Source organism: Vulpes vulpes, chromosome 1, assembly GCF_048418805.1.
Source record: "Vulpes vulpes isolate BD-2025 chromosome 1, VulVul3, whole genome shotgun sequence".
Lineage (NCBI taxonomy): Eukaryota > Metazoa > Chordata > Mammalia > Carnivora > Canidae > Vulpes > Vulpes vulpes.
Window position 1 is genome coordinate 45275952 of NC_132780.1, and position 25905 is coordinate 45301856.

At 40.8% G+C, this 25905-nt stretch overlaps 1 protein-coding gene across 5 annotated transcripts in view; it reads right to left on the reverse strand.

Moving 5' to 3' along the window:
- The window catches only part of RASEF (RAS and EF-hand domain containing), a 180545-nt gene that overhangs the window by 26734 nt on the left and 127906 nt on the right, over positions 1-25905 (reverse strand). For all 5 annotated transcript variants that reach the window (XM_072762963.1, XM_072762954.1, XM_072762951.1 and 2 more), the window contains 5 exons: positions 16349-16495; positions 12622-12712; positions 7018-7113; positions 4528-4605; positions 1750-1865 (listed from right to left, as the gene is read on the reverse strand). In XM_072762963.1, coding sequence (XP_072619064.1) covers positions 1750-1865; positions 4528-4605; positions 7018-7113; positions 12622-12712; positions 16349-16495 — 528 coding nt within the window. The remainder of the gene's footprint in view (positions 1-1749; positions 1866-4527; positions 4606-7017; positions 7114-12621; positions 12713-16348; positions 16496-25905) is intronic.

Genomic DNA, 25905 nt, shown 5'->3' on the forward strand with positions numbered 1-25905 from the left:
TCCCCTGGCCTTCAATCCAGCTTGCTCTCTCACCTCTGACCCTTCCCTGTTCACTCCCCGCCTCATGCAGTCCCCACCCACCTATTTTTCTCCTTTCTGATTTCTTCTCCTCTCCCCACCTGGCTCAACCCTCCTCATCCCAACCACAGAGGAGTCCATAGGACCGTCTGCTATAAAGCCATGCTCAGAGATTCCTGAGGATTTTTTTGGTTTTTTTTTACAAAGCCCTGGCCTCTGCCCCATAATGTCTAGAACATTAGCCACTTCTTAATGTTTGCCTCAGCTCCATTTCTAAGCAGACAAACCCCATCACTAAGCCTCCAAAGACTCTCAGGCTCTCCCTTAACTATTGTCCACAATACCCTTTCTGCTCACTTTTTTGATGATAAAGCTGAAAGTTTCCCAATTGACAACGGAAATTTAAGTATGTCAGCCAAAAATGCTGGGCACTAATATTATAGTCTTAAACTGGCTTTCAAAATTTTTAATTTAACTTTTACTTTCAAATATCTTTTTCTGTCCAGATGTCCGACCACGGCTTCTCAAACCAGTCATATCTGTCCTTTGGTTCTGGCTTCTGCCTTGCTTACTGCCTCGCCTGGAACATCTCTGAGACTCTCTTTCCCATCTGAAATGGGGATACTAAGTCTCTACCTCATAGGGTATCCTATGGATTGAAAGAGTAAATGCTGATAAAGTACTAAGCACAGTGCCTGGCAGATAGCAGTGCTACCTGTGTTACTTCACCAACGCTGCCCCTGAGCCCTGAGACCAACACAAACCAGCTCCTCCCAAGCTGACCTCAAGTATCTCCTCTTTAATAAAGTCCTTTGCCTCTTCTGAATAAAAAGTACACTTTATCTACCATCACATGGCAATGGGCCCAACCTGTAACAATACTGCTGCTAAGATTGTTTTGGGCGCTGCTGAGCACCTACGCTAACTCTGCAACCTTTCAGCTTTGTGTCTTTCCCAAAGACGTCTGAAGTTCTCATGCAGCACAAACCACATCTTTGCTTTTTTTAATATATATTATACACTCATAACTCCTTCTATAGCTCAGGAGCCTATATACAGTAAATGTTTCACTGCTGACCATTACATGACCTTAACTGTGATTAAAATTTGCAAGCAAAGAAAACAAAAAAGCATATTTTTCCCAAGTGTACATGTTTATACACACACTTATATGTATGTATTTATATGCATGTATATCCATATATGCATTTATATGCAAATATGTGAATGCTAATACCTATATAAATATACACACATAAATGCATCCATATATATACATAAATGCATGCCTGTGTATGCGTATGTGTGTTAGGTTTTGTGTTATTAACACCATACTCTAAAATAAAAGTATATCAAAAGAAATGACTTGCTAAGATACCCACCTTTTCCCTTTTGGTATGTTGGAGGGCCAGGATTCTTACCTTCAAGACACTTCAATTAGCACTGACTCTCAACACTTTAGTTATATTCTTCTGTTCCCAACAATAAACATTTATTAAGCCCTGCACTGTCCTAAGAAGTAAATAATTAAACTAATTTGTTTGTTAAAAAAAAATTAAAACACAAAAGTCACCAGGAAAACAGAACACTGAAAGCAAAATCTTTGGAAGCAAAGAATATACTAGCAAAGTCAATAAAAAATTTTTTAAGATTATGTGACTTCATTCACATGGATGGCAATGTAAACAAACATTTCATTCAAACTAAAAAATAAAATGTGAAATTTCATACCTTTCTGAATTCAGACTCTGATCGGCGTAATCACTTTTCAAAGCATCTAATTCACTCTGAAGAAAGGCTATGCTTGTCTGTGCTTCTAAAAGATCTTTCTTAACTTTCTGATTTTCCTGGAGAAAAGGAACAGCACAGGCCATTAGATTCAGTGTCTTCCACCTGGGAGGAGTCAAGTGCAGTGGAACCTTAACACCCAACCCCTCCACAGTTGGTCAAATCTTGGTGTTCAAAGAGGTAATTATCAATTCAAGGTGATTTGAAATTATTATAAAGTATTAAGGTCTCAAAAAGCTAAAACCTTGAAGTTCTTCTTCTTTTTTTTTAATGCTCGATATTTGATGCCAAACAATAGTCAAGACATGATCATGACGTACTTTAACATGTTAACTGGCAAATTATCTCAGATCAAACCTGTAAACATCTGTTTTGCTCAATGAGAGCTATAAATCTGGTAAATATTCTGTGGAATTAATAGTACCAGGCAGACTGGCTAGTTTTTACAAAAAATCCTATCACCTAACATTTGTAAGGTTTTTTTTTTTTTTTTAAAGGTTTTATTTATTCATGAGAGAGAGAGAGAGAGAGAGAGAGAGAGAGAGGCAGAGACACAGGCAGAGGGAGAAGCAGGCTTCTTGCAGGAAGCCCAATGTGGGACTTGATCCCAGGTCTTCAGGATCATGCCCTGGGCTGAAGACGGCACTAAACTGCTAAGCCACCCTGGCTGCCCACATTTGTAAGTTTTGCACATAAAAATAAACTAGTGTGGGGATGCCTGGGTAGCTCAGCAGTTGAGCATCTGCCTTTGTTCAGGGCATGATCCCGGAGTCCCTGGATCAAGTCTCACATTGGGCTCCCTGTATGGAACCTGCTTCTCCCCCTGCCTAGGTCTCTGCCTCTCTCTCTGTCTCTCATGAACAAGTAAATAAAATCTTTAAAAAGAAATAAACTAGTGTGGTTTAAAAATGTCTGTTTTTCTAAAACAAACAAACAAACATCGGAGGCTTCTGGTGCAACATGATGGGCTGAGCACTCTTCTTTCCCTTTGGAGACCCCATTCACGTGAAATGCCAAAATAACATGAAATATATCAGTACAAGTTACAAGAATGGAGGAGGGGCCCCCCAACTGTTACATGCGTTAAATACATTTCTGAAAGATGGAAAGTGGATGGAAATGTGCTGACAAAGGGAAGAGAGCTGGAGAACAGGAGGTCTGGGAGAGGCGTGTAGAAGGTTGTGCTACAGAACAGAGGAGGAGACAATTAGCCAGGCAGAACCCCGAACAGTCGGAAATGAAGCTAAAAACAGAAATTAAGATCACATACTAAGGCACAGCTTCTCCTTGCCCCCAGGCCAATCTCTCTTACACTAGCAAAGAATAGCAGATAGAGTTGGTTTCTAAGGCAGTAAGACATGGCTTGTCTTTTTAAAAAGAACTGAACTGGGCGCACGGGTGGTACAGTCAAGTTGAGCATCTGACTCTTGGTCTTGGCTCAAGTTGTGATCTCAGGTTCATGAGATCAAGCCCCAAGTCATGCTCCATGCTCAGCTTGGAGTCCACTTCAGATTCTCTGCCTCTCTCTCTGCCCCCACTTGCACTCACTCACTTTTTCTCTCTCCCTCAAATAAATTAATAAAATCTTAAAAAAAAATAAAAAGAACTGAATGATTCGCATATGGTACACTGAAGCCTCTCTCTAAATATCCATACCCCACTCATTCTGGTAATCAAAGGTCCCCCAGTCTGACAGCCAGCCTCACACATACAGCTCCGAGGAAGACACTCTCTCAGGAAAGAGGCCCTGAGGTAAACAGATCTATTTACTTAGCTGCATAGGAATCCTACACCAGCTACTTAAAATTCTCAGAAATTCCAGAATGATATATGGGTAGGAGGTTTAAAAAACAATCAGTCCAATAAGAACTGAAATTTTGCAGACTCCAAAGTTAGTATTTTCAAGGAGAAAAAGACAAATTCCATACATTGAGAAGAATAAATAAAAAGTTGGAAGGCATCGATGGATGATGTCATGAAGATGTCAGAGTGTCTCTGTACCAAGAAACCACAAACTCAACCAGGAAATGCAAGAAAAACAAGCAATTCTACAAGAAAGTCATGATCCAAATACAAAGCCAATGTGGCAACATCTGGAACTGATTGGCACATTCCAACTTGATGGGAGTCTTCTCTTCCAAGTGGTACGGGACTAATGACTAGAGAGAAAGAAATGCCCTTCTAGCACAGCTAGCTCACTTCTGGGCTCTGCAATGAGAATATGCAGTTTGAATTAAGGAAATGTTCACTACTGGCTTTCAACTTTGAGAGGCCACCTAAAAACAAAATAAAGACAACTTAATGATGATGACAAAACAGATGCAAATGTTGTCAGCTTGGCAGCAGAAAGCCCAGACACAGGGTCAGCAAATGATAGGAAAGGAACAGAAAGAGGAGCGCTGGAGGAAGAGAAGGGCAGTCATACCCTCAGTTTACAAAGCCAGGGATACAGACCACAGCAGGGTTAACAACGTGATGTGCAAGGGCCATGCCATCAGTGCTCTGAACCAAAAATAAATAAAAGTATTCACAACAGATGGCGTATCACTGAGGGTAAAAGCCTGAATAACACCTTTCCTCAAAGGTATATCAAAGGCTCTAAGTGAAGTATTGATTCCTCTTTACTCTTCCATCCATGGAACATCGATAAACAGCATGATTATGTCTAGGAAACAGTCATCCAAGAGGAAATGTACTTTGAAAGTGAAAGGTGATTCTTACCATTGATAAATCATAAATTTGCTTCTTTAATGCAGCCACATCTTCTTTTTGACTGATGTGTTTCGACTGTTCTTCTAGCTGAAAGAACAAATAAAAGTATGCATTTAACAAACTTACTTTGAATTGATTCAGTTAAGTTGCTGAAAATCCTTGAATAAAGATATGGAAATTCTAAAAGTCTTCGATTTTTAACATCATGCAACTTTGTAAATCATTAAACTATACATAATCCATGAGGATTTGAAAATTTGCTTTTAAATATTTAAACATTTAAAAAAGGGACTTTTATCACTGAATGAATTTCCTTGAAAACAATGAAAAAGTCCTTTTGGGAAACCATTCACCTATAAAGTGACTTACCTTTGCCTTTTCAGTTATGTTGCATATGAATCTAGACCTTTATATTCTCCTAGAAATTTATCTGCACTTAACACTCTATCCTGTATTATAATTATTTATGAATGCCTTAGTTCCCTTACCAGAGTCCAAGGTTTTTAACAGTAGGGTTAGCATCAGATTCGCCTGTTATCCTCACAGTAATTTCTGTAAATGCTTATTAAAATACCTGGTATCAATAAAATTTAAGTATGATAGGAAGCTAGTGACATACGCACAGAAAATTATATGAATATATACATCAACTCTGCTTTCTGGTTGACTTGTTAAGCCAGACTAAACTGGCTTAGGAGCATCTCTAACATGGACAACAAAAATGTCTTTCCTACAAATAGCTGATAGTCCCTGGGAATTGTGGGGTCTGTGGGTTTCCATTAACTGAATAGTTAGGCACTGATCAAAATGAATGCTATATTTCATTAAGTCTAAGTCAAAGCCTAAGTAACCTGATGCTGGACTTTCTTCATCTTACCAGATGTATCAACGAAAGGCTTTCACACAACAATGCCACATGGCTGATCATAACTGAGAAAATCCCCTGATTTTTTTGGATGCATGACAATTTCAGAGAAGAAAAAGTAGGAGGAAAAAAACCTAGTTCCTCAGAATCAATGGCATAACGTAAAGGCAATCATAATCAACCTGTAAACTTTTCCATAGGTTAAGCTACATTAAGAAATGAAATGATAATGACGCCAACTGTTATAACAGGCAGAAAGTGGCAGGCAGAGCCTTGATAAGGACTCTGGTCCCATCACTTCTGACACTTACTGTTCACGGTCTATTTGGTCCTCATCTATGCCATAACATGGCAAGAAATTTTGTGTCTTTCCTACATAACTTTCTTTTGGCCTAAAGATTTGGGAAGACATGAAAAATAACTGAGGACCAGGGCTAGGAGAATCTGTGACTCTGGCATAAACAAAGGACTGGTCCTTTCAAACGGTCATTAGACCATTCAAATTCTTATGTATGGTCTAATGACCTTGGAGACTAGAGAAAAGGTTGATACTGATCATAATTTCCCAAAATGGCTATTGGGGAGAATTTTTAATAATTTCAGAGATTTGAATTGCAATAGCCTACAAAATGCAGCTAATCGTCACTTAATCTCATTGACTATAAACACTGGAGAGAGCATTAGAGGTTATCATAGGAACAACCAGAGAAGCAAAGTGTTGTGCCCAAATTCACAATGCCACTTTCACTGATGATTCTTTTTTAAGTAGCCATTTTCATTTTAGCCAAGTCACTTCCACTAGTTACAGAGACAATCCACACGCAAGAGGTGGACATAGTACCATGCTACAGACAATCTATGCTGGCAGTTGAGAGCTGATTTTACACACCTCTTTCCAAACTCTGCACTCAGTGATGTCAACTTGGTAGCCTGAAATTGTTAATGGTGGGAGTATTTATACCATGGAAATCAGAAAATATTACAGATTCCTCCCTGACCCTCTTCCCCCTACAGAGCCAGTTGTTAAGTAGCTACCAGCACACCACTGGGTGAAACACGCCCTCCTCATCAGAAACCAAACACAGCAAAGGCCAAACCCAATCACACCTTTGCTCACATTTCAACAAGTTCTCTTCTACCTCCTGTTGATCAGGGGTCCCCTAGATCTGGAACTTTCTACATAGAAGAAGAATATTTACTTCATTTAATAAATACTCACTCAATACTGACCATATACCTTGCAGTCAGCTGGGGGTTGGGATACAGGAATACAGGGATGTGGGACCAGCAAAGACAGTATCCCTTCTGTCATGAGCAGAGTCCACTGAACATGTGGGAATTGAGGGCATCTGAGGAAGGAAAACTGGGGTTTGATGGATATTATTCAAGGGGTCAGAAATATTTATTAGATCTGTGCAGAATATATGCTGCCCTTGGAAACAGAAAAGAAAATCAGAGACTTCTGAAAAAGTGACTCAAAAAATAAAAGTGTCTTTCTAGGGAGCCCAGTTTGACTCTGAAATCTGATTCTAACTGCTGCTTTAATATGATTCCAACTGTTTTTGGTCACTAAAAACTTAAACACACTGATATTACTAAGGCCATTCCTAGAAGCCTAGCTGCCACAAACCTACCTTTCTGAGTTTCTTTATTGTCACCTGTAGATCCCCTACTTCTGTTTCATACTGACGTCTGAGGTCACTGAGGGCTTCCTCAGCTTTACGTTTTTCCTAAAAAAAAAAAAAGAAGAAGAAGAAGAAGATTTTATTGATTTAAATAGATTCTTAAAATTCCACAGCATGAGAAATGTTTTGTATCAAACTAAGGCTGACCCAAAGTCTCCCACATAGGGAAGGCGAAAATGGATGGCGGAAGTAAACCAAATGATTCTGGAGGTATGGCTCTTTTGGAATTGAAACCTGAAGAACTGAAAGCCTACATGCACACATCACCTGGAGAGACACCTCTAAGACTATTACTCATGTTATGACAGAAAGCCATAGCACATCAATTAACTAGTTTAATTAATTATCATTATTATTAATTAAAAGATATGGCAACAGCCAAAGGTCCAAGTGCTTCCTTGAACCCTATCATCTCATCAGGGTCCAGGAAGGTCTGGTGGGTTTGTCCTTCTTCCAAAAGCTTACACCTGACCTGAATTCAAATCACATCACTTGCAAATGTCTATGCTAAGTGCTTCCACATAGGCTAGTACTTCTCAATTGCTTCCTGCCTGGATCAGAGAAAGGCAAGGGGGCACCCCAGGAGGTCTGAGGCTAAAGTTGCCAAGAGCCCACACATCTTCAAATTTCCTTTTTCTTTTAACAAAGTATGGAACTTTACTCCCTACGTTTAGTATCCAAATAAAGTTTTATGTTAATAACTAGTGAAGTTGAGTGTACAAATGTCCACTGATGGTCTCCTATATGCACAGGGAGACAGAGCAGGAGCAATGCAGGCAGACACACATCCTGGTTGGGGAGGGCACGAAGCAAAGATGATCTCAGGAAGCAATGCTGAAGAGAAGCTAACAGTGAGATGTGACAGGAAGTGAGTCAGGGTGGTAAGGGAAGGCCCCTCTGCAGGGGAGACATGACCCCATGTCTGAACACCTGCCTAACTTAAAAGGTCTTGCTACCCACCTACTGGCTATCTAGTTGAGACAACTTACTTGCAGCCTCCGTTTCCCTATTGGATTAATGCAAGGATTATATTGAATTATCCAATTAAATTAATAATCCATGTAAATTAGATATTCTATGCTTTGTAGAAAATGTGTAAGAGAAGGGCAACATCTTCACTCATGGTAACCTTTTTTTAAGTGAGTCTCTTGACTTTATCCAGCTTTACAGGTGAGCCCAGCAAGTGTTGCCACTTCACAGGTGGATAAAGACGTGAGCCTCCCAATGAGGCACTCCCTTGCACAGCCTTCTTGGCATGGAAATGTACCTATATGTAACTAGGCAAGTCTTCACACTAAATCCAAGGCCATAACCCTAACATAACAACTTTTATGGTTTAAAAATATTTCATTCAGAGTTCAATAAAGGAAATTATCACTATGTAGTTCTTTCCATTCCCAACCTGTCACAGGCAGATGCCCAGAGATCAGATAGGGGATCTTTACAGTAATCTAGGTAGAAATGGTGGCTCAGACCAATTCATCACAAACTTCCTGAAAACTAAGGGAGGGAATCCTTCACAACTCATTCTATGATGTGAATAGCATTAGCCTGATACAAAAATTAAACACATTAAAAGAAAACTACAAACCAATCTTTTATGAGCATGGATGCAAAAATAAAATTTAGCAAAATGAATTCAACAAGATATAAAAATGAAAATACATCATAACTGAGGTTTGTCCCCAGAGTGCAAGTGTGTTTTAATACTTGAAAACAGTGTAATTCACCACATTGATATTCTAAAAAAGAGAAAAACCATGATCATTTCAACAGATACGAAAAAGCACTGATGAAATCCAACATTCCATTCCTAATTAGAACAACTGTCAGCCATCCAGGAACATGCTCAATTCAATATAGGGCATCCATGAACAACATGCCACCAACATCATACTTTGTATTGAGAGAGTGATAATAGACAAGGATGTCTGTTCTTACTTTTCTTCTTCTAATCAGTGCAATAAGGAGAGAAAAATAAAAGTGATCATTCACATCAGTGAGAAGTAAAGCTGCCTTTATCCATAGACTACATAACCATCTATGTAGAAAATCTGATGGAATCTATCAAAAAAGTTACTGAGTGTGAACAATGTAAACAAATATGAAAGGGTATAAGATCTATATGTAAAATCAACTGTATTTCTATATAGTCATAATGAGTAATCAGAAATTGAAATTTCTGGGGTGCCTGGGTGCCTCAGCTGATTGAGGGTGCCTTTGGGTCAGGTCATGATCCCAGTGTCCAGCATGGAGCTCCCTGCTCAGTGGGGAGTCAGCTTCTCTCTCTCCCATTCTCCCTCCTTGTGCTTTCTATCAAATAAATAAAATCTTAAAAAAAATTGAAATTTTTAACAACACTGTTTATAGTAGCATTAAAGTATCAAATACCTAGGAATGAATCTGAGGAAAGATTTATAAGATCTGTATATTGAATACCACAAAACATTGCTAAGTGAAATGGAGAATGCATCAGTGTATGGATCAAAAATTATTCATTATTGTTAAGATGCCAATTCTCCCCAAATTGGTCTATAAAGGCAATGAAACCAAATCAAACCCACAGCAGGTTTTTTTTTCCTTTTTTTTTTTTTTTAAGAAGTTGACAAGCTGATTCTACAGAAATTAAAGGATCTAAAATAGCCAAAACAACTCTGAAAAAGACCAAAGTTGAAGAAATAATATTACTTGATTTCAAGACTTACTATAAAGCAACAGTCACCAAAACAATGTGATACTGGCATAAAGCAATCAATGGAACAAACCAGAGAGCCCAGAAATAAATCCACACAAATACAGTAAACCAATCTGGGACAAAGTACAAAGGCAATTCAATGGAGAACAAATGGCCTTTTCAACAAACAGTGCTGGAATAATTGGATATCCACCTGCAAAAAAATATGAACTTTGATCCATACCATGCAAAATGGATCCCAAATGTAAAACCTAAAACTAATAAAACTTACAGAAGAAAACAGCAGAACATCTTTGTGACCTTGGGTTAGGTAAAGATTTCTTAGACGCCATGATCCATTAAAGAAAAACCGACAAATTGGATTTCATCAAAATGAAAATTTTCTACTCTTCAAAATATACTGTTATGAGAATGAAAAGACAAGTCACGGCAGGGAGAGAATTTTAGAATCAGTATATATAAAGCGTTCTCAAAATTCCACAGCAAGGACACCTGGGCGGTGCAGCTAGTTAAGCATCCAACTCTTGGTTTCAGCTCAGGTGATGATCTCAGGGCCCTGGGATCAAGCCCCACATCAGGCTCTGAGCGGAGTCTGCTTGTGATTCTCTCTCCCTCTCCGCCCGCCTTGAAAAAAAAAAAGAGAACTGTGGACACCTGCGTGGTTCAGTGGTTGAGTGTGTCTGCCTTTGGCTCGGGGTGTGATCCTGGGGTCCAGGATTGAGTCCCACACCAGGCTCCTTGCAGGGAGTCTGCTTCTCCCTCTGCCTACGTCTCTGCCTCTCTCTCTGCCTCTCTCATGAATAAATACAACTCTTAAAAAAAATGTATTTAAAAAAGAAAAAGAAAAAAAATCCCTCTGTAACAAGAACATCACTTAATTTTTAAAGCGAGTAAAAGACTTTAACAGATATTTTACCAAAGAAAATGCACCATGGTTGCCTGGCAAGGAGGGGAGAGAAGGGAGGAAGGGAGACAGGACAAAGGGGCATGAGGACACTTCCATGGTGGACAGGTATATCCATTATCTTGACTGTGGTGATGGTTTCACACCGTACAGGTATACCCAGTGTTATCATACTCTATACTACAAATTTGTGCAGTTTCTTGCATGTCAATTTTACTTCAAAAAAGCCATTACAAGATAAAATACTGAGCCAGGACAATGGAATAACACTGTACATACAATAGGAGTCAAGGTCAGGAAGAGGTGAATACGGCCAGAGGACTGGGAGACAGCATCAAAGAGAAGTGGAGACTTTCTCTAAGCTTTGCTGAGTTCAGGAAGATGGAAAGGATGGGCAAAGGGAACCGTTGGAGCGAAGGAAGAGCAATGATCACGCCAGACCAGAGCTGTGCAGTGAAGAATCACAGGGGCTGAGCTGAGGCTGACGTTACAATGGACCCAACACAACATTACAAGGAGTGGGAGCCATGGTAAGGGCTCCAACACTAACAACAGACCTGTTTGTTAAGTACGTAGCTGGAGGAGGCAGTGAGATTGATGGCACAACAGCACATGCACTTGGTAAGTGTTGGATGAATGAATAAGCACACAGATTAGATGGATGGAGAGGAAAAAAGGCAGAAAAAAATATGATTTTCCCGTTTCTAGACTCCCAACAGATGAAGTGCTAGCAGAAGAATGGGGTCTCCACCACACTAAAGCTGTCCCATGGACTCTGAGCCGTTCACTCTGTTAAATGTGACATCCCAACAGCTATTAACCTTGTCATTAAAAGATGAGACAACAAAAACACCTGAAATCATACATGTGATGAAGCTGTTTTAGGCAAAGACTCTGAAAGGACACAGAGTTACAAAGAGCAACAGAGAAGAACAGACTGGCTACAGCCATGATGCTTCCAGCACCTCTCAGGCATGGAACACCCATCCAGATCACAGGCCGAACCTCTGTCAAGCAGGCTGGTGGCATTACCCCATCCTAAAAATGGCACCACCAGGGTCAGAGGTCAAGTTATTTTTCCAGGGCCACCCAGCCCAGGCAAAGGCAGAGCCGGGAAGCACATGAAGGCCAATCAGATGCCACTACCTGTGGCCGCTCAGAGGTAATGGGGCAAATGAACAGAAAAAGTCCAATTGAATAGTAGCCTTAAAGATAGGTCTATTTTCTCCTTCCAGTAAACATTAATCACTCAACTAGACTTGAGAAGGAAAAAACACAAGTATTGCTTCTACAGAAATCACTGAAGGTAGTAACTTCCAACCATAAGAGCTCCTTCAGTGATGAATAAGAGTACATTCCATGATGAAGTCTGCAGAGAGAATTTTAGTTTCCCTGCAATCTAGATTTCAAGTTGGCAGAAGATGTGGTCAGTGACATCATGGAATAAAACCACACCACCCTCCTCCATTGAAGGGGGGGCTCTGCTGTCTGACCACAGCACTCATGTCACCTCCACAAAGGGGTCCCTGACCTCCTGACCTCCTCTTCCCATCGCTGACTACCACACTTGGTCTTCACTGCACTCACTATTGAAATTATCTGCTCCCTCTCTCCTTACTCTCCCCCAAACCACCACCACCAAAAATGCCCTCACTGAGGGGCACCTGGGTGGCTCAGTCAGTTGAGCGTCTGCCTTCGGCTCAGGTCATGATCCCAGGGTCCTGGGATCGGGCCCCACCTCGGGATCCCTGCTCAGCAGGGAGTCTGCTTCTCCCTCTGCCTCTGCTCCTCCCCCCACTTGTATTCTCTCTCAAATACATGAATAAAAAAAAAATCTTTTAAAAAAAGGCCCTCGTTAAGAGCCCCTGGGAGCCTATAGACTTGCTGCACCTACAAAGTGCCCACTGCCTGCACCAGGATTTGTGGAATAAACACGCCAATCCCACACACTCACGTCTTTCCGCGTCTTGTGTTCTACTGCCTGAATCCTCTGATCCATTTCCTCTTCCAGCTCACTCAACTGCATCGCTGCCTTGTCCTGGGCTCTGAAATTCAAGAGGAAGCACACCTTTTCACCGCAACACGCAGACAACTTCAACCCCATCTATCTCAACCCCTATTTTATAGAGAAGAAACATAGTATTTAGAATAATATTCCCTGTTCCTTCCACAAAATAAAACAGGCTGGCAATTTGACCACTGGGGTATAAAATGACATTAAACCTAGATATTAAGTAAATGGTATAAATTAGATAAAATACTGTTAAACTAGATTGTGGTGAAGAACAGAAAAAGGTATCAAATCACTGGGAAGTTCTCAATAAATTCTGAAAACCCTTTTTGCTGCATAACTGAGTGACAGCCCTGGACAAAAAGAGAACCCCATGATAAATAGATCTTTAGATATAATTTTGCAATGTTATTATACAAAACACACATGTTATATACTATAGTTAGAAGGGGGAAAAAAGGAATCTCAATGATTTCTAATCAGTTCCCTAAAGTTCTAGATTACAAATGTGATCTTTACATTGTAGAAAAATTCTGCTTCTTTTATTAAAGGCATCACTAAATCACCTCTCTATAGAGGTGGAGCACACTGATTTGCCAAAAAAGTTAGAAATGGGAACATTTCACTGAGGAATGTTCTAGGATAGTTTTCTAGTTTGGAGACGTCTGTACACTTTACAATGGTTGAAGCTTCAGATTAAACCCTAAAAAAAGTATTTCTTGTTCTCTCTCTGCTGTATGTCCAGTTATCTCAATTTTCTCATAAATATGTCTTGCCTATTCAACTACATGACAAGAGACTTGAAAGCAGCCACCATGGGGTTTAGAGGGTCATTGATAGGCTACTGATAAAAAGGAGAGGGCAGGACCTAAACAGAAGGCCTCCCATCTGCCAGTTGCCAGTTTGATGGCTTCTGGGACACATCTCACCTGCTTTCTACTTGTTTACTCCCTGGTAACACAGTCCATGCACTAGTTTCATTTCTAAAAAATTCCAAATGACTACTGAGGGGTATGGTGAAGGCCCCAAAACAAAATTTTGAGTGACTTTACTACTATTTTCTTCATCCTTACCTGACAGCCTGCCCAAGAAATGTTAACCTAGTTTGGAAAGTCAGCTATTGCTAGCTCGTTTATAAATACCTCTTATCTGAGGGCAACCTAGGAGGCTCAGTCAATTAAGCATCTGCCTTCACCTCAGGTTATCATCCCAGGATCCTGGGACTGAGTCCCAAGTCGGGCTCCCTACTTAGTGGAGAGTCTGCTTCTCCCTTTCCCTCTGCCCTCCTCCTCACTCATGCTCGCTCTAATAAATAAATTAAATCTTCAAATAAATAAATACACACATACATACATACTTCCTGAAATCTTCCTGAAATACACACATACGTACATACTTCCTGAAATCTAGGAATTATGTATCTCCACAGCAACTTTGTTTTGTTGGTTTTGACCAAACTTTGTTTGGTCAACTCTGGAACTATACAACAGCCAAATCACACATCCTTTCTCTCCCATGACCATTTTTCCAACCTCTCCTTATAGACATCCAGGACTGCTCCTACATGTGTTCTTTCTGCCTTCCTCACTTCTGAGCAACTTTTTTTTTTTTTTTTTTTTTTTGGTCTATAATGACATAGTGTTTGCCCCAGCAATTCCTAACTCCTAGAGAAATGTCTGGCATGGTGAAGACTGCCCACTCTGACCTAGTCCAGGGATCTCGTCGAAACACTGGGACCACTCTTCAGATGCAAGTACAGTGCAAAAAGGTAGACACCTTCCCCATCCAAAAATCCCAGGTGAGGGCAGATGGTCTCAGTTAAGAACATAAGAGAACTTCACGGTCATCATGTAAGCACTTCAGCAAATCTCTGATAGCTGGTACAGAGCCTAACTTTGGATCCCCTGATAGCACAGAGGCAGAGAGGAGACAAGCACTGACACAGCTCAGTGCAGGTAACTCACTCTGCAGGGACAGAGCAGCCGGGGCTGGTGATGAGAACATGAAGAAGACCATTCTTCTTTCCCTTGTGGGTTCACATGGTACTATCCTTAATGGTCATGTATAAATATGTGTGTGTCTGTGTGTGTCCCACATATCTTTGTGTAGGTCTGTGTATGTGAGTGCCTGTGGAAGTCTGTTTTAACAGGTATTCACTGGACAGTCTAAAAACTCAACATGTCTGTCTGCGAATCATCCAAGGTTCCATACTGTTCTACAGAATTTGGAGTTCAGAGGACCATCCTACTATCCCATTGAAAGCCCCTATCAGGCAAACTTGAGGGAAAAGTTCAGAGTTAGGAACTGAAAATGTTCCTGTGAATAGCTCAATTCTTACATGACTCCAGAATTATGAAAAGTCCTATTTAGCATTAGCGTTTTTAAAATACTCCTATATTTTAATTTCCTTCACTTAAACTCCAAAGGGTCAACTAGATGGTTTGAACATCACTTTGAGGGAAAGAATAAAAAGACAGAGGAGTACCCTCTCCTGTCCCCTTACAGAGGGGGTGCATTCTATCAAAGGGGCCTTTACAGGTTCTGGGCAGAGACTAGCAGGATGCACCACACACTGCCAAAACAGATGGCAACGAGAAGCATCTGCAGAGCAGAACACCCAGGAATTATGGCAAACAAACTGCTCTCTTTCCCACTAATGCCAAAGGACTGTGGTGCCACTGCGGAGCAAAAAGGTTGATTTCAGACTGTAACACATATAAGCTCTTCCCCTGCACTGGGCTGCTGGTAAAACCAGTAAGATATCCTATGTAAACCAGCTATGGCTTACACAAACTATCTGCATGACAGTATGAGTTTAAAGTTTTTTGGCTTTCAAGTTCAGGCTAGATGAGGAAGGCCAGAGACAGGAAGAGTCCCACCAGTGAGCACCAGCCACGCGGTAGGCCGGGTACGAGGGACTCTACCCACAACATCATCTACTGTGCCTCCATACCCTGGGAAGGTGAATATTTTACAGTCTTGTTCTGCAGACACAAGAACCTGCCTCAAGTCACACCCCTGTCTGATAAGGCAGGCTTCTAGTGGAGTCCTGTCTGTTTCTCTGGATGGAAAGTTTCCTGTATGTTTCAAGTGGCTGGATATAAGATAACAAATCTCTTGAGCTGTTCTGTATGGAATCATTGGTCTTAAAAAGTTTATATGACAGGATGACCTACTGATGGACTGCTGGATGCCCGTACAAAGTACTGCCCAACTCAGCTTTCTTCATGCTGGCTCAGCCAAGGAAGCACCAGATTCCTGAGGTTGGGGAAGTCCACCCACATCATAATGTGATAGCACAGCTCTATGTGCCATCTGGTCACAGAGCCAGTTAAAGGTCTGACCCAAGTGCCACTTAGAAAGGAAGGGCTTCAAGGGCACATGGGTGGCTCAGTCAGTAAAGCATCTGACTCTTGATTTCAGCTCTGGTCATTATCTCAGGGTCTTGAGATCAAGCCCTGTGTTGGGCTCCACGCTCACATGGAGTCTGCTTAAGATTCTCTCTCCCTCTGCCCCTTCCCCCCTCCTGCCCGCATTCTCTCTCTCTCTAAAAAAGAAAGAGAGAAAGAGAGAAAGAGAGAGAGAGAGAAAGAAAGAAAGAAAGAAAGAAAGAAAGAAAGAAAGAAAGAAAGAAAGAAAGAAAGAAAGAAAGAAAGAAGAGCTTCAATACCTCTTCACCGCAATGGCCAGGTTTTCCATTTCTGTGCTCTGCAGTTTGATCTCACGGATAAAGTTCCTGATAACATGTTCATACGGCTGAATTAGTCTTGGCTCCACAAGGTTGATGTTTAGATACAAGGTACTAACTTGTTCTTTTCTGCCAAGAAAAATAATCATAATGAAATTAAAAGCTTAATTAAACCAAGCAAAAAATAAAAAAGCAAATTTTCAGAATACTTTTAGGAATGAGACACATAAGAATCAAGGAAGAAAAAGGCAACAATAATAGAAGGAGCAGAAGGGAGGGATGTCTGGGTGGCTCGGTGGCTGAGGGTCTGTCTTTGGCTCAGGGTGTGATCCCAGGGTCCTGGGACTAAATCCCACATTGGGCTCCCCGCGGGGAGCCTGCTTCTCCCTCTGCCTATGTCCCTGCCTTTCTCTGTGTCTCTCATGAATAAATAAATAAAATCTTTAAAAAATAGAAATTCTAAAAAAGGTAAATAGGGGTGCCTGGGTGGTTCATTTGGTTGGGCAGCTGCCTTTGGCTTGGGTTGTGATCTTGGGGTCATGGGATTGAACCTCTCATCAGGCTCCCGGCTCAGCAGAGAGTCTGCTTCTCCCTCTCCCTGTCCCTCTGTCCCTCCCTCCTGCTTGTGCTCTCTCTCAAATAAATAAAATATTTTTAAAAAATTAAAATAAAAAATGGTAAATAGATGCACAGAAAGTTAGGTAATCATTAAATGGATTAATAACATGTTCCACCAATCCTTAATAAGACATATTTCAGTCTTTTTTTTTCATTTTTTTTAAATTTTTATTTATTTATGATAGTCACAGAGAGAGAGAGAGAGGGAGGCAGAGACATAGGCAGAGGGAGAAGCAGGCTCCATGCACCGGGAGCCTGATGTGGGATTCGATCCCGGGTCTCCAGGATCGCGCTCTGGGCCAAAGGCAAGCGCCAAACCACTGCGCCACCCAGGGATCCCCTATTTCAGTCTTTATAAGAGTGAATATACCTATTATTTTATAGTCAGTTAAAAATTACTGCATATAAATTCATATGTATTTATATGTGACAATCCTCATATTAGTTATTATTAACTTTTATTAAAAGACAAATATTCCAGAGTCATTTCAAAAGAAAAAATGATGTGACTTGGCAGCTCACCTGCTAGAGGATAAAAGAGTGAGTCAGGGAGCTGGCAGTGCTCCTGACTCAAGTTCAGTGGATGATATGCTAAGTGTACAGAAAGAAGACTCTGTGAAGACACAGGAAAGTAGCCATCTGAAAGCCAAGGGGACAGGCCTCAGAAAGAACCAACCCTGCTGGTACCTTGACTTGAGACTTCTAGCCTCCAGAACTGTATGAGAATGAATTTCAGTTAAGTCACCCAGTCTGGTAGTTGTTACTAGAAATTCCTAGGCAGCCAGAGCAAACAGTAAAAGGTCCAAAGTCCCAGAGTGACCGAGTAGCTGAGCTGGGAATAGACCCCACTGTGATGCTGCAGACCACATGATCCGCCGTAACATTATTTTGCTTCCAAACTGTGGTAAAGCATCTGAATCGTGGCAGAAGAATCGGGATTCAAAATTAATTCACAGAACTATGAAACATGCAAAATGTGAGGTAGATATTAACCCAGAAGCTTAGTTAAGCATGGCCTCAATGTGTGTCGATGGAGTTATAAACTCCCCCAGGTTTCCACTTATAAATAAACTGCTCAGTCTGTGCAGAGGCCAATTACGATTGAAGAGAACTGCTCAAGTGAAGTATTATTTTTTTTCAAGTGAAGTATTATTAATAAACCTGCAGGATTAAGCCACTTTGTTTGATGTAAGATACAGAAAGCAGCCATCATCCTTCCCATCAAAGCTGAGTACAAACACTAGTTGCAACAGTGAGACATATTTACTAGAGCAGTAAACAAAACAAAATACTCTTAGATTGCCCCATGCAATTTCAATGCATAACAGGATCATTAACTTCTTTGCCTTTTGTCATTTACTAATCACCAGCATGATACAAAACATAAAGACTTTCTCCTTAATAGGAACTTGCTTATCAGAGATGGCCATTGAAATCCTATCACCTAGAGTCCTTGTTTATTGGCTAACAGCACAATAAAATGTTCAGAAGTAGAGATCAGTAGATTTCCTGACTTTCTTCCAGTTTCAAAAATAAGAAAGAAACATGATTTGTAAATCTTCTTGATGGTCTTAATATTATAAAGAATTTTAGAAATAGTTGACAGTGAAGTATACAAACATATCAATTATAGCAAATACGTGACACTGGCAGAAAATATGTTATATAGTTAATACTTATCTATCCTGGGCACCTGGGTGGCTCAGTGGTTGAGCGTCTGCCTTTGGCTCAGAGCTAGACCCAGGGGTCCTGGGATTGAGTCCCACATCAGGCTCCCTGCATGGAGCCTGCTTCTCCCTCTGCCTATGTCTCTGCCTCTCTCTGTGTGTCTATCATGAATAAATAAATAAATAAATCTTAAAAAAAAATACTCATCTATCCTGCTTCCTATTACAAAGCACACAAGGAGAAATGACTTCCCATAACCGCAGGCAGGTAGACTAGAGTCATGTGACTAGTTCTAGTCAATAAAATGGAATAGAAATGGTGTGTTTGTCACTTCTATGCTTGTTCCCTAAAATTCTTCATAAGATCCTCAGCTTCCATTCATTCATACTCTTTCTTTCTCTCGGCATCTCTCCCTCCATTCTCCTTCCCTCTCTCTCTTCTTGCTCCTTCTCTACCTCCATCTGTCTCTCTTCCTCATCCCCATAGCTGAAGTGAAGAACTCCAATATGCCAAAGTCATGGGATAGGATGTGCTTGGATTCCTGAATCACCACACTGAGGTTAACTGCTCAGCAGGGCTGTCTGACCACTTCAATCTGAATGACCCACTAGAAAGAAATATGTTTGTATTCTGTAAAGCCACCAGGATTTCGAACTTCTTTGTTATAGTCAATTTGAACTTAAAAGGTTGGCATAATATTTTCCTATTTTGTTTTTTTATTAACCTCTTCCAGATAAAGTTATTACTTCCTTGTCTTTTTCTTGATAGCTTCACATTAACTAAGTAAAAGCTTCTATGACCAGGGTAAATCTTTATAGTATCACCACCCACTCTCTCTAAAGAGAACAGAAGACTACTCTGAAGCATTTGTATCCTGAAGCAGACATTTATTAAGCACCTTACATATGCAGTCGAGGCAGTGATCCAGGATTTACATGTACTATTCACTTAATCCTCATGGCAACCCTTATAAAGAAGTTATCACTAGTATGCTGTTTAGCAAAGAAGAAACTGAGGCACAGACAGCGAAGTATTATCCTGGTAGCAGAGCCAGGTTTCCAATTCAGCCCATCTGGCTCAGAGTCCAGATCCTCATGGAGGAAATACCTCTTCGTGCCAAAAGTAAATGCTGAACTGGTCCTTCAAGGACCCCAAGGGCATGTCTCCATTTAAGAAAACTTAACCTATCAAGATTTTTAAAAATTCCTTTGTAGGAGGATATGTATCATTGCTGCAAGGACTGTCCACATTACAAAGGATCACCTTTAAAGAATGAAAGCATGACAAAGATTAAAATGAGAAAATCTTATAAAATTTGGTTTATGTAAAGCTATCTGGGAAAAGTATTACTGTAGACAATAAGTCCCACTCCCACCTTCCCCAGGCCCCATATGTCTGTGTGCTTCATTTGGTTTGTATCTGTGAAATCAGAGAACCATCTGGATTATGCCAACAGACAGCCAACAGAACACACTTGGCAATTCTGACACCTGATGGAGAAAAGTACCTGACTGTAAGAAGAGGTAATACCTTTTGCCTCTCTGTGAGCTTAAATGCTGTGCCCTGCCCAGGTAGCTGAACACTTGTGGATTGGTCAACTCAGCAGACGTGGTGCCATTGCCTGGTGCCAAGACAATCTTTGTTCCACTCCTAGGAGTGTCGCAGTCACTGGCCTCCCCTAGTGTCCTTGCTCCCCACGTCAAAGGTTAAGCAAGCAGAGAATGCACAATGTCGCACCGCATGCATAGCTCTGTTTCCTTCTGGCCGGACCTAGGGCGGTACACATCAGACCTGAAAATGGTGCCTGGTGATGTAAAGGCCCAAAGCACTTTTAATTCACTGGGTATGGGCCTAATCTCAGGCAGTTACACTTGGATTCACAAATACCATGTAGAACTGCTTACAGGTATGCTTGACAAATCCTCGGTAAAAATGAAGGGTCAAGTCATAGGCTTTAATCAGCCAAGACAAAACACAGTCTCTATACTTCTATGCCAAGAGAGCCCCTAACACTAAAAATAATCTAATTTATGTCTGAAGGAAAAGAGATCAAATGAAAAGCAGAGACAGACATCAGAGAAATGTAGATCAAAGCACTCCCTGAATTACCACCCAACTTTAGATGTTTAAAACCTGAGCTGTTTATCTTCTTGTTTGATAAATTACAAGATTATCTGTGTCAAAAAAAAAAAAAAAAAGGGAGTTGTGGTGAGTAAATTACTTGATGAAAAAATTCACAATTTAGTTTTTAAATGGTCCCTGGGAAATAAGCATTTTAAATCACAAATATTCCCACTGAAGCTGAAAGCTCTATTATGGGAACTTACAAGAAAAACAGGCACAATCAAGACATGTAAAAATTATAAAAGGGTCACACATTTTCACAAGATTAATACTTTATTGAGAAGAGCACAGATATATCTACATTCGTGTGCACATACTGTAGTTAGTGCTGGTACTCAGAATGCCTGGACACCTCTGGTCTAAGAATACCTCTGCGAGATAGCCAATGCCTCTCCACACTAAGGAACACAGTGACCCAGTAAGATCATTAGGAAACTGTCTCTTAGATTCCAAGTCTTGCTGTATTAAGCATTAAAATAGGAGGCTAACTTCGTCATTCAGATCACAGGTCAAATATATCTAAAACCCAAAACAGTTTTTTATGAACAAAAGGTAGCAGTATTGAGTATCAATGTCTGCAACATTCTACACTAAGGACTGGCATAAGAAAATTGACCTTATGACCTTAACATCTGAGCCTGGGAAATTAAAACATCCACGCCATCCATGGGGCACCCTGCTAGATCCTGGAGGTAAAGTGCTATGGACAGACTGGGTCCCTTACCCCATTAGACCCACTATGAAGATTAACGACAAGATACTCCAGCAGCATAGACAGGGAACATGACAGCACTTGGGGGATAACCTGAGGGATGAGTAGATGCCAAGTAGGCAGTAAGTGAGAAAGGGCGAGGGAGCAGTAGCCTGTCCGAGGCACCAGTAATCAGAGGTAGAAGGCAGGACAAGGGGGGTGAGTAAGGCAGCCACTCCTGTAACTGGAAGAAGCTGGTAGGGCTGGAGAGCTCAGAGTGGGGGGGGGGGGGGGTGTTGGCAGCAGCAGGAGATATGGATGTGGCCTGAAAAGTTACCAGGATCTAGAAGGCACAGCAAAGAAACAGGAGGAGACAGTTACTGAGAGGGTGGGAAGTCACTGGAAGTGTTAAATGGAAACAATGACTTGACCGAGTCTGCATCTTAACTACTCGCATCTTCACAAAGTTTTGGCTGAAGCAGAGAAATAAAAATAAGCACATGATTTTAATAAACAAGTTTGTAGAGATAAAGGTAAATCTAAGTTGTGTCATTTAATCCAGAAAGGTACAACTTCAGAAGTTTTCGTGAACTTCTACTTTCCTCTGCTACAAAATATATAAAATTCTAGACAATAAAAACCTGATCATACAAACAGATCACCAGAATAGAACAGAGCCCATAAAGAGACCCATGTGAATACAGTCAACAGATACCTGACAAAGGAGCAAAGGTAATATAATGAAGCAAAGATGGTGTTTTCAACAAATGGTCCTGGAACAAGTAGGCTTCCTCTTGCAAAAGAACATAACACAGAACTTAACACCATTAACCAAAATGAAGTCAAAATGGATCAGAACTAAACATAAAATGCAAAACTATAAACTTTTAGAAGAGAAGAAAGGAAAAAACCTAGATATGGATATGGTGGAAACTTTTTACATAGAACACCAAAGGCATAATCCATGAAAAAAGAATTGATAAACTGGACTTCACTAAAATTAACAATTGCTCTGTGAAAGATGGTGTCAACAAAATGAGAAGATAAGCCACACACTGGAGGAAATATCAGCAAAAAGCATATCTGATTAATGTACTATCATCTAAAAATATACCAGCAGGGACACCTGGGTGGCTCAGCAGGTTGAGTGTCTGCCTTTGGCTCAGGGCATGATCCTAAAATCCTGAATTGAGTCCCACATCTGGCTCCCTGCGAGGAGCCTGCTTCTCCCTCTGCCTGTGTCTCTGCCTCTCTCTCTCTCTCTGTCCCTCATGAATACATAAAATCTTTTTAAAAAATAAAAAATAAAAATAAAAATATACCCACAAAAACCCTTAAAACTCAATAATAAGAAAACAATTTGATTTAAAAAATGGGTCAGGGCAGCCCTGGTGGCGGCAGCGGTTTGGTGCCGCCTACAGCCTGGGGTGTGATCCTGGAGACCCAGGATCGAGTCCCACATCGGGCTCCCTGCATGGGGCCTGCTTCCCCCTCTCCCTGTGTCTCTGCCTCTCTCTCTCTCTCTGTGTGTCTATGAATAAATAAACAAAATCTTAAAAATAAATAAAATAAAATAAAATAAAATAAAATAAAATAAAATAAAATAAAAATAAAAAATGGGTCAAAGACCTTAATAGACACTTCATCAAAAAAGATACATGGATGGCAAGTAAGCATATGAAAAAATGCTCCACATCACATGGCAGCAATGAAATGCAAACTAAAACAATGAGATGGCACCACATACCTACTGGCCAAAATCCAGACTACTGACATCAAATGCTGGTGAGGATGTAGAGCAGCAGGAACTCATTCACTGCTGGTAGGAATGCAAAATGGTAGTAGCTTGGGAAGACAGCGTGATAGTTTCTCAGAAGACTACACATTCTCTCAATCATACAATCTGGCAATCAAGGCTTGTTGGTATTTATCCAAAGGAGTTGAAATCTTATGTCCACACAAAAACTTGCACATGATTATGTATAGCCATTTTGGTTATAATCGCCAAAACTGGGAAGTAACCAAGATGTTCTTCAGTAGGTAGTGGATTAACTACAGTATATCCAGACAAGGAAATATCATCCAACACTAAAGAAATGAGCTACCAAGCCATGAGAGAAGATATAGAGGAACTTTAAATGCATATTACTACACAAAAGAAACCAATCTGAAAAGATTACATACTACATAATTCCAACTCTATCATCCTGGAAAAAGCAAAACTTGGAGACACTAGAAAGATCAGTGGTTGCTAGGGATTAGAGGGGAGAGAGTAAGGATGAATAGGTGAAGCATAGAGGATTTTCAGGGCAATGAATACTCTGTACGATGTCATGGTACCTCTGCCCAAACCCATATAATATACATGAGTGAACCCTAATGTAAAATAAGGAATTTGGGTGGTTATGTGTAAATGCAGGCTCATTAGTTGTAACAAATGTATCATTCAGATTGGGGTTTGTTGATAATGTGGGAGGTTGTACAAGTGTGGAGGCAGGGGGTATATGGGAAATCTTTGTACCTTCTTAATTTTTCTATGAACCTAAAACTGCTCTAAAAAATGAATCTTTTTTAAAAATCTGATATGGGTGCCTGAATGGTTCAGTTGGTTAAGCGTCTGCCTTCAGCACAGGTACTGATCTCAGGGTTCTGTGATCAAGCCCCAGTTAGGCTCCCTCTCAGAGGGGAGTCTGCTTCTCCTTCTCCCTCTGCTGTTCTCTCTGCTTGTGCAAGTTTTCTCTCACTCTCAAATAAATAAAATCTTTTTAAAAACTGATAGTTTATTTCTCTTTGGGAGGGGGGTAAAAAAAATGGGCATATTGCTACCTAAGTGACACCCACTAATCTTTCTAGATGCCCTGAACCAACCATACTGTCACGTGGTCAGTGAAAAGACTGATCCTTTTATCCCCACACAAGTTAGATAAAAGTTACTGACTTCAAAACATACTTTTATTACATAGTTCACATATTTTCAGAACAAACCCCAAATAAGTGGAAAATAATCCAATAAGCAAATGCAGCTGTGCCCCTAGAACCGGGCAGCATTAGCTCTCTGGGAAATTCGTGTCTGTCTTTCCAGACATGGTGTGCCTCTCTGCCCACTAACTGCCTGAAGCTGGCCACCTGCAACTGGAAGAGATTCCTATCTGTGTCCTCACAAAAGGTCTTGCTCTTCATTAACTCAGTTACCAAATGATTGTCTGGCTCTCCCTTCTAGAGAAAACAATGGTCTCTTCAACTTGGTTCCACCATTCCACAGGTGGAAAGACAAGCCAGTCCAGTGGCCTGGGCTCTCCTTGGCTCTGCTCTGCGGCTGCTCAGAGGATGATCTCACCCAGGTCTCCAACCACCAGGGCCTCCTCCAGGCTTCCCTGCCCATATACATTTCCCACAGGTAAAATTCCTTTGGGATTCCCATCGCCCTGAGAAGTACTTTACTTCCCTAAATATTTGGATGGGTAACATTCCTGCAAATATTTTTCTTTCAAAATTTCTTATCTTTTTTTATTTTTATTTATTTAAATTCAATTTGCCAACATATAGTATAACACCCAGTGCTCATCCCTGCAGAGATTTTAAAATGGAAACTCCCTGGGAGATGATTCAAGGTCTAGAAACATTTCAAATTGCAAATTGCTTCCTTTTTGAAATCACTGACATTTAGTTCCTGGGAGTTAGCCAATGGATGGGGGGGGGGAGGGGCAGAAATAGCAAGAGGCACTGTGCTGAAAGTTTAGGGAGGGCATTCTCCTCAGCTGAGGGCTGCTTCCATCATGAGTGAAGAGTGCCTGGGGCAGGTATCATGTCCTGGCTAAATCAAATGCTTCCTCACCACATCCTGGCTTTGGGAGCCAGGGCAAAACTCTTAGCCTCCTGAACTTCAGTTTCCTCAGACATAAAGTGAGAAGAGTTTCCTACCACATAATGTGCGGATTAACCCCCAACTGAAGCACACACAACAATACCAGGTGCCTTATTGGGAATCGAGAAATGTTAGCCATTCTTGTGATCTGTTACTGCTCTTGACTCCGCTCCCCCCCGTGCATTAGTAAGAAGTAGGTGTTTATCTCCTGTGTGCTTCTGGGTTGTGTTTTGGGGAAAGGGCCAAAGGGAGAAAGTGGTGTAGTGTGGAAACCTCATGGATAGAAATGTTATCTTATGAGTGCTAGTATAGGGGAAACTGAGAAATGAAAGTTGGATCATCCTTGAGGTCAGCCTATGAGGCTCATGGTCCAGGGGTGTGATATCCTAACATCTAAGAAATATGTATTTGATCATTCAGATGGCCAAAATACATTTCTTAGATATATTTGGTCTTCATCCACAATTCCTGAAAACCTTCAAAGCCATAAAGGTTGAAACAGGAGCCTTTTATTAATGAAGGTGATTTTTCAGACCCCACCCAAAAAGGTGGCTAGTGTTGCTAGGAGGATCA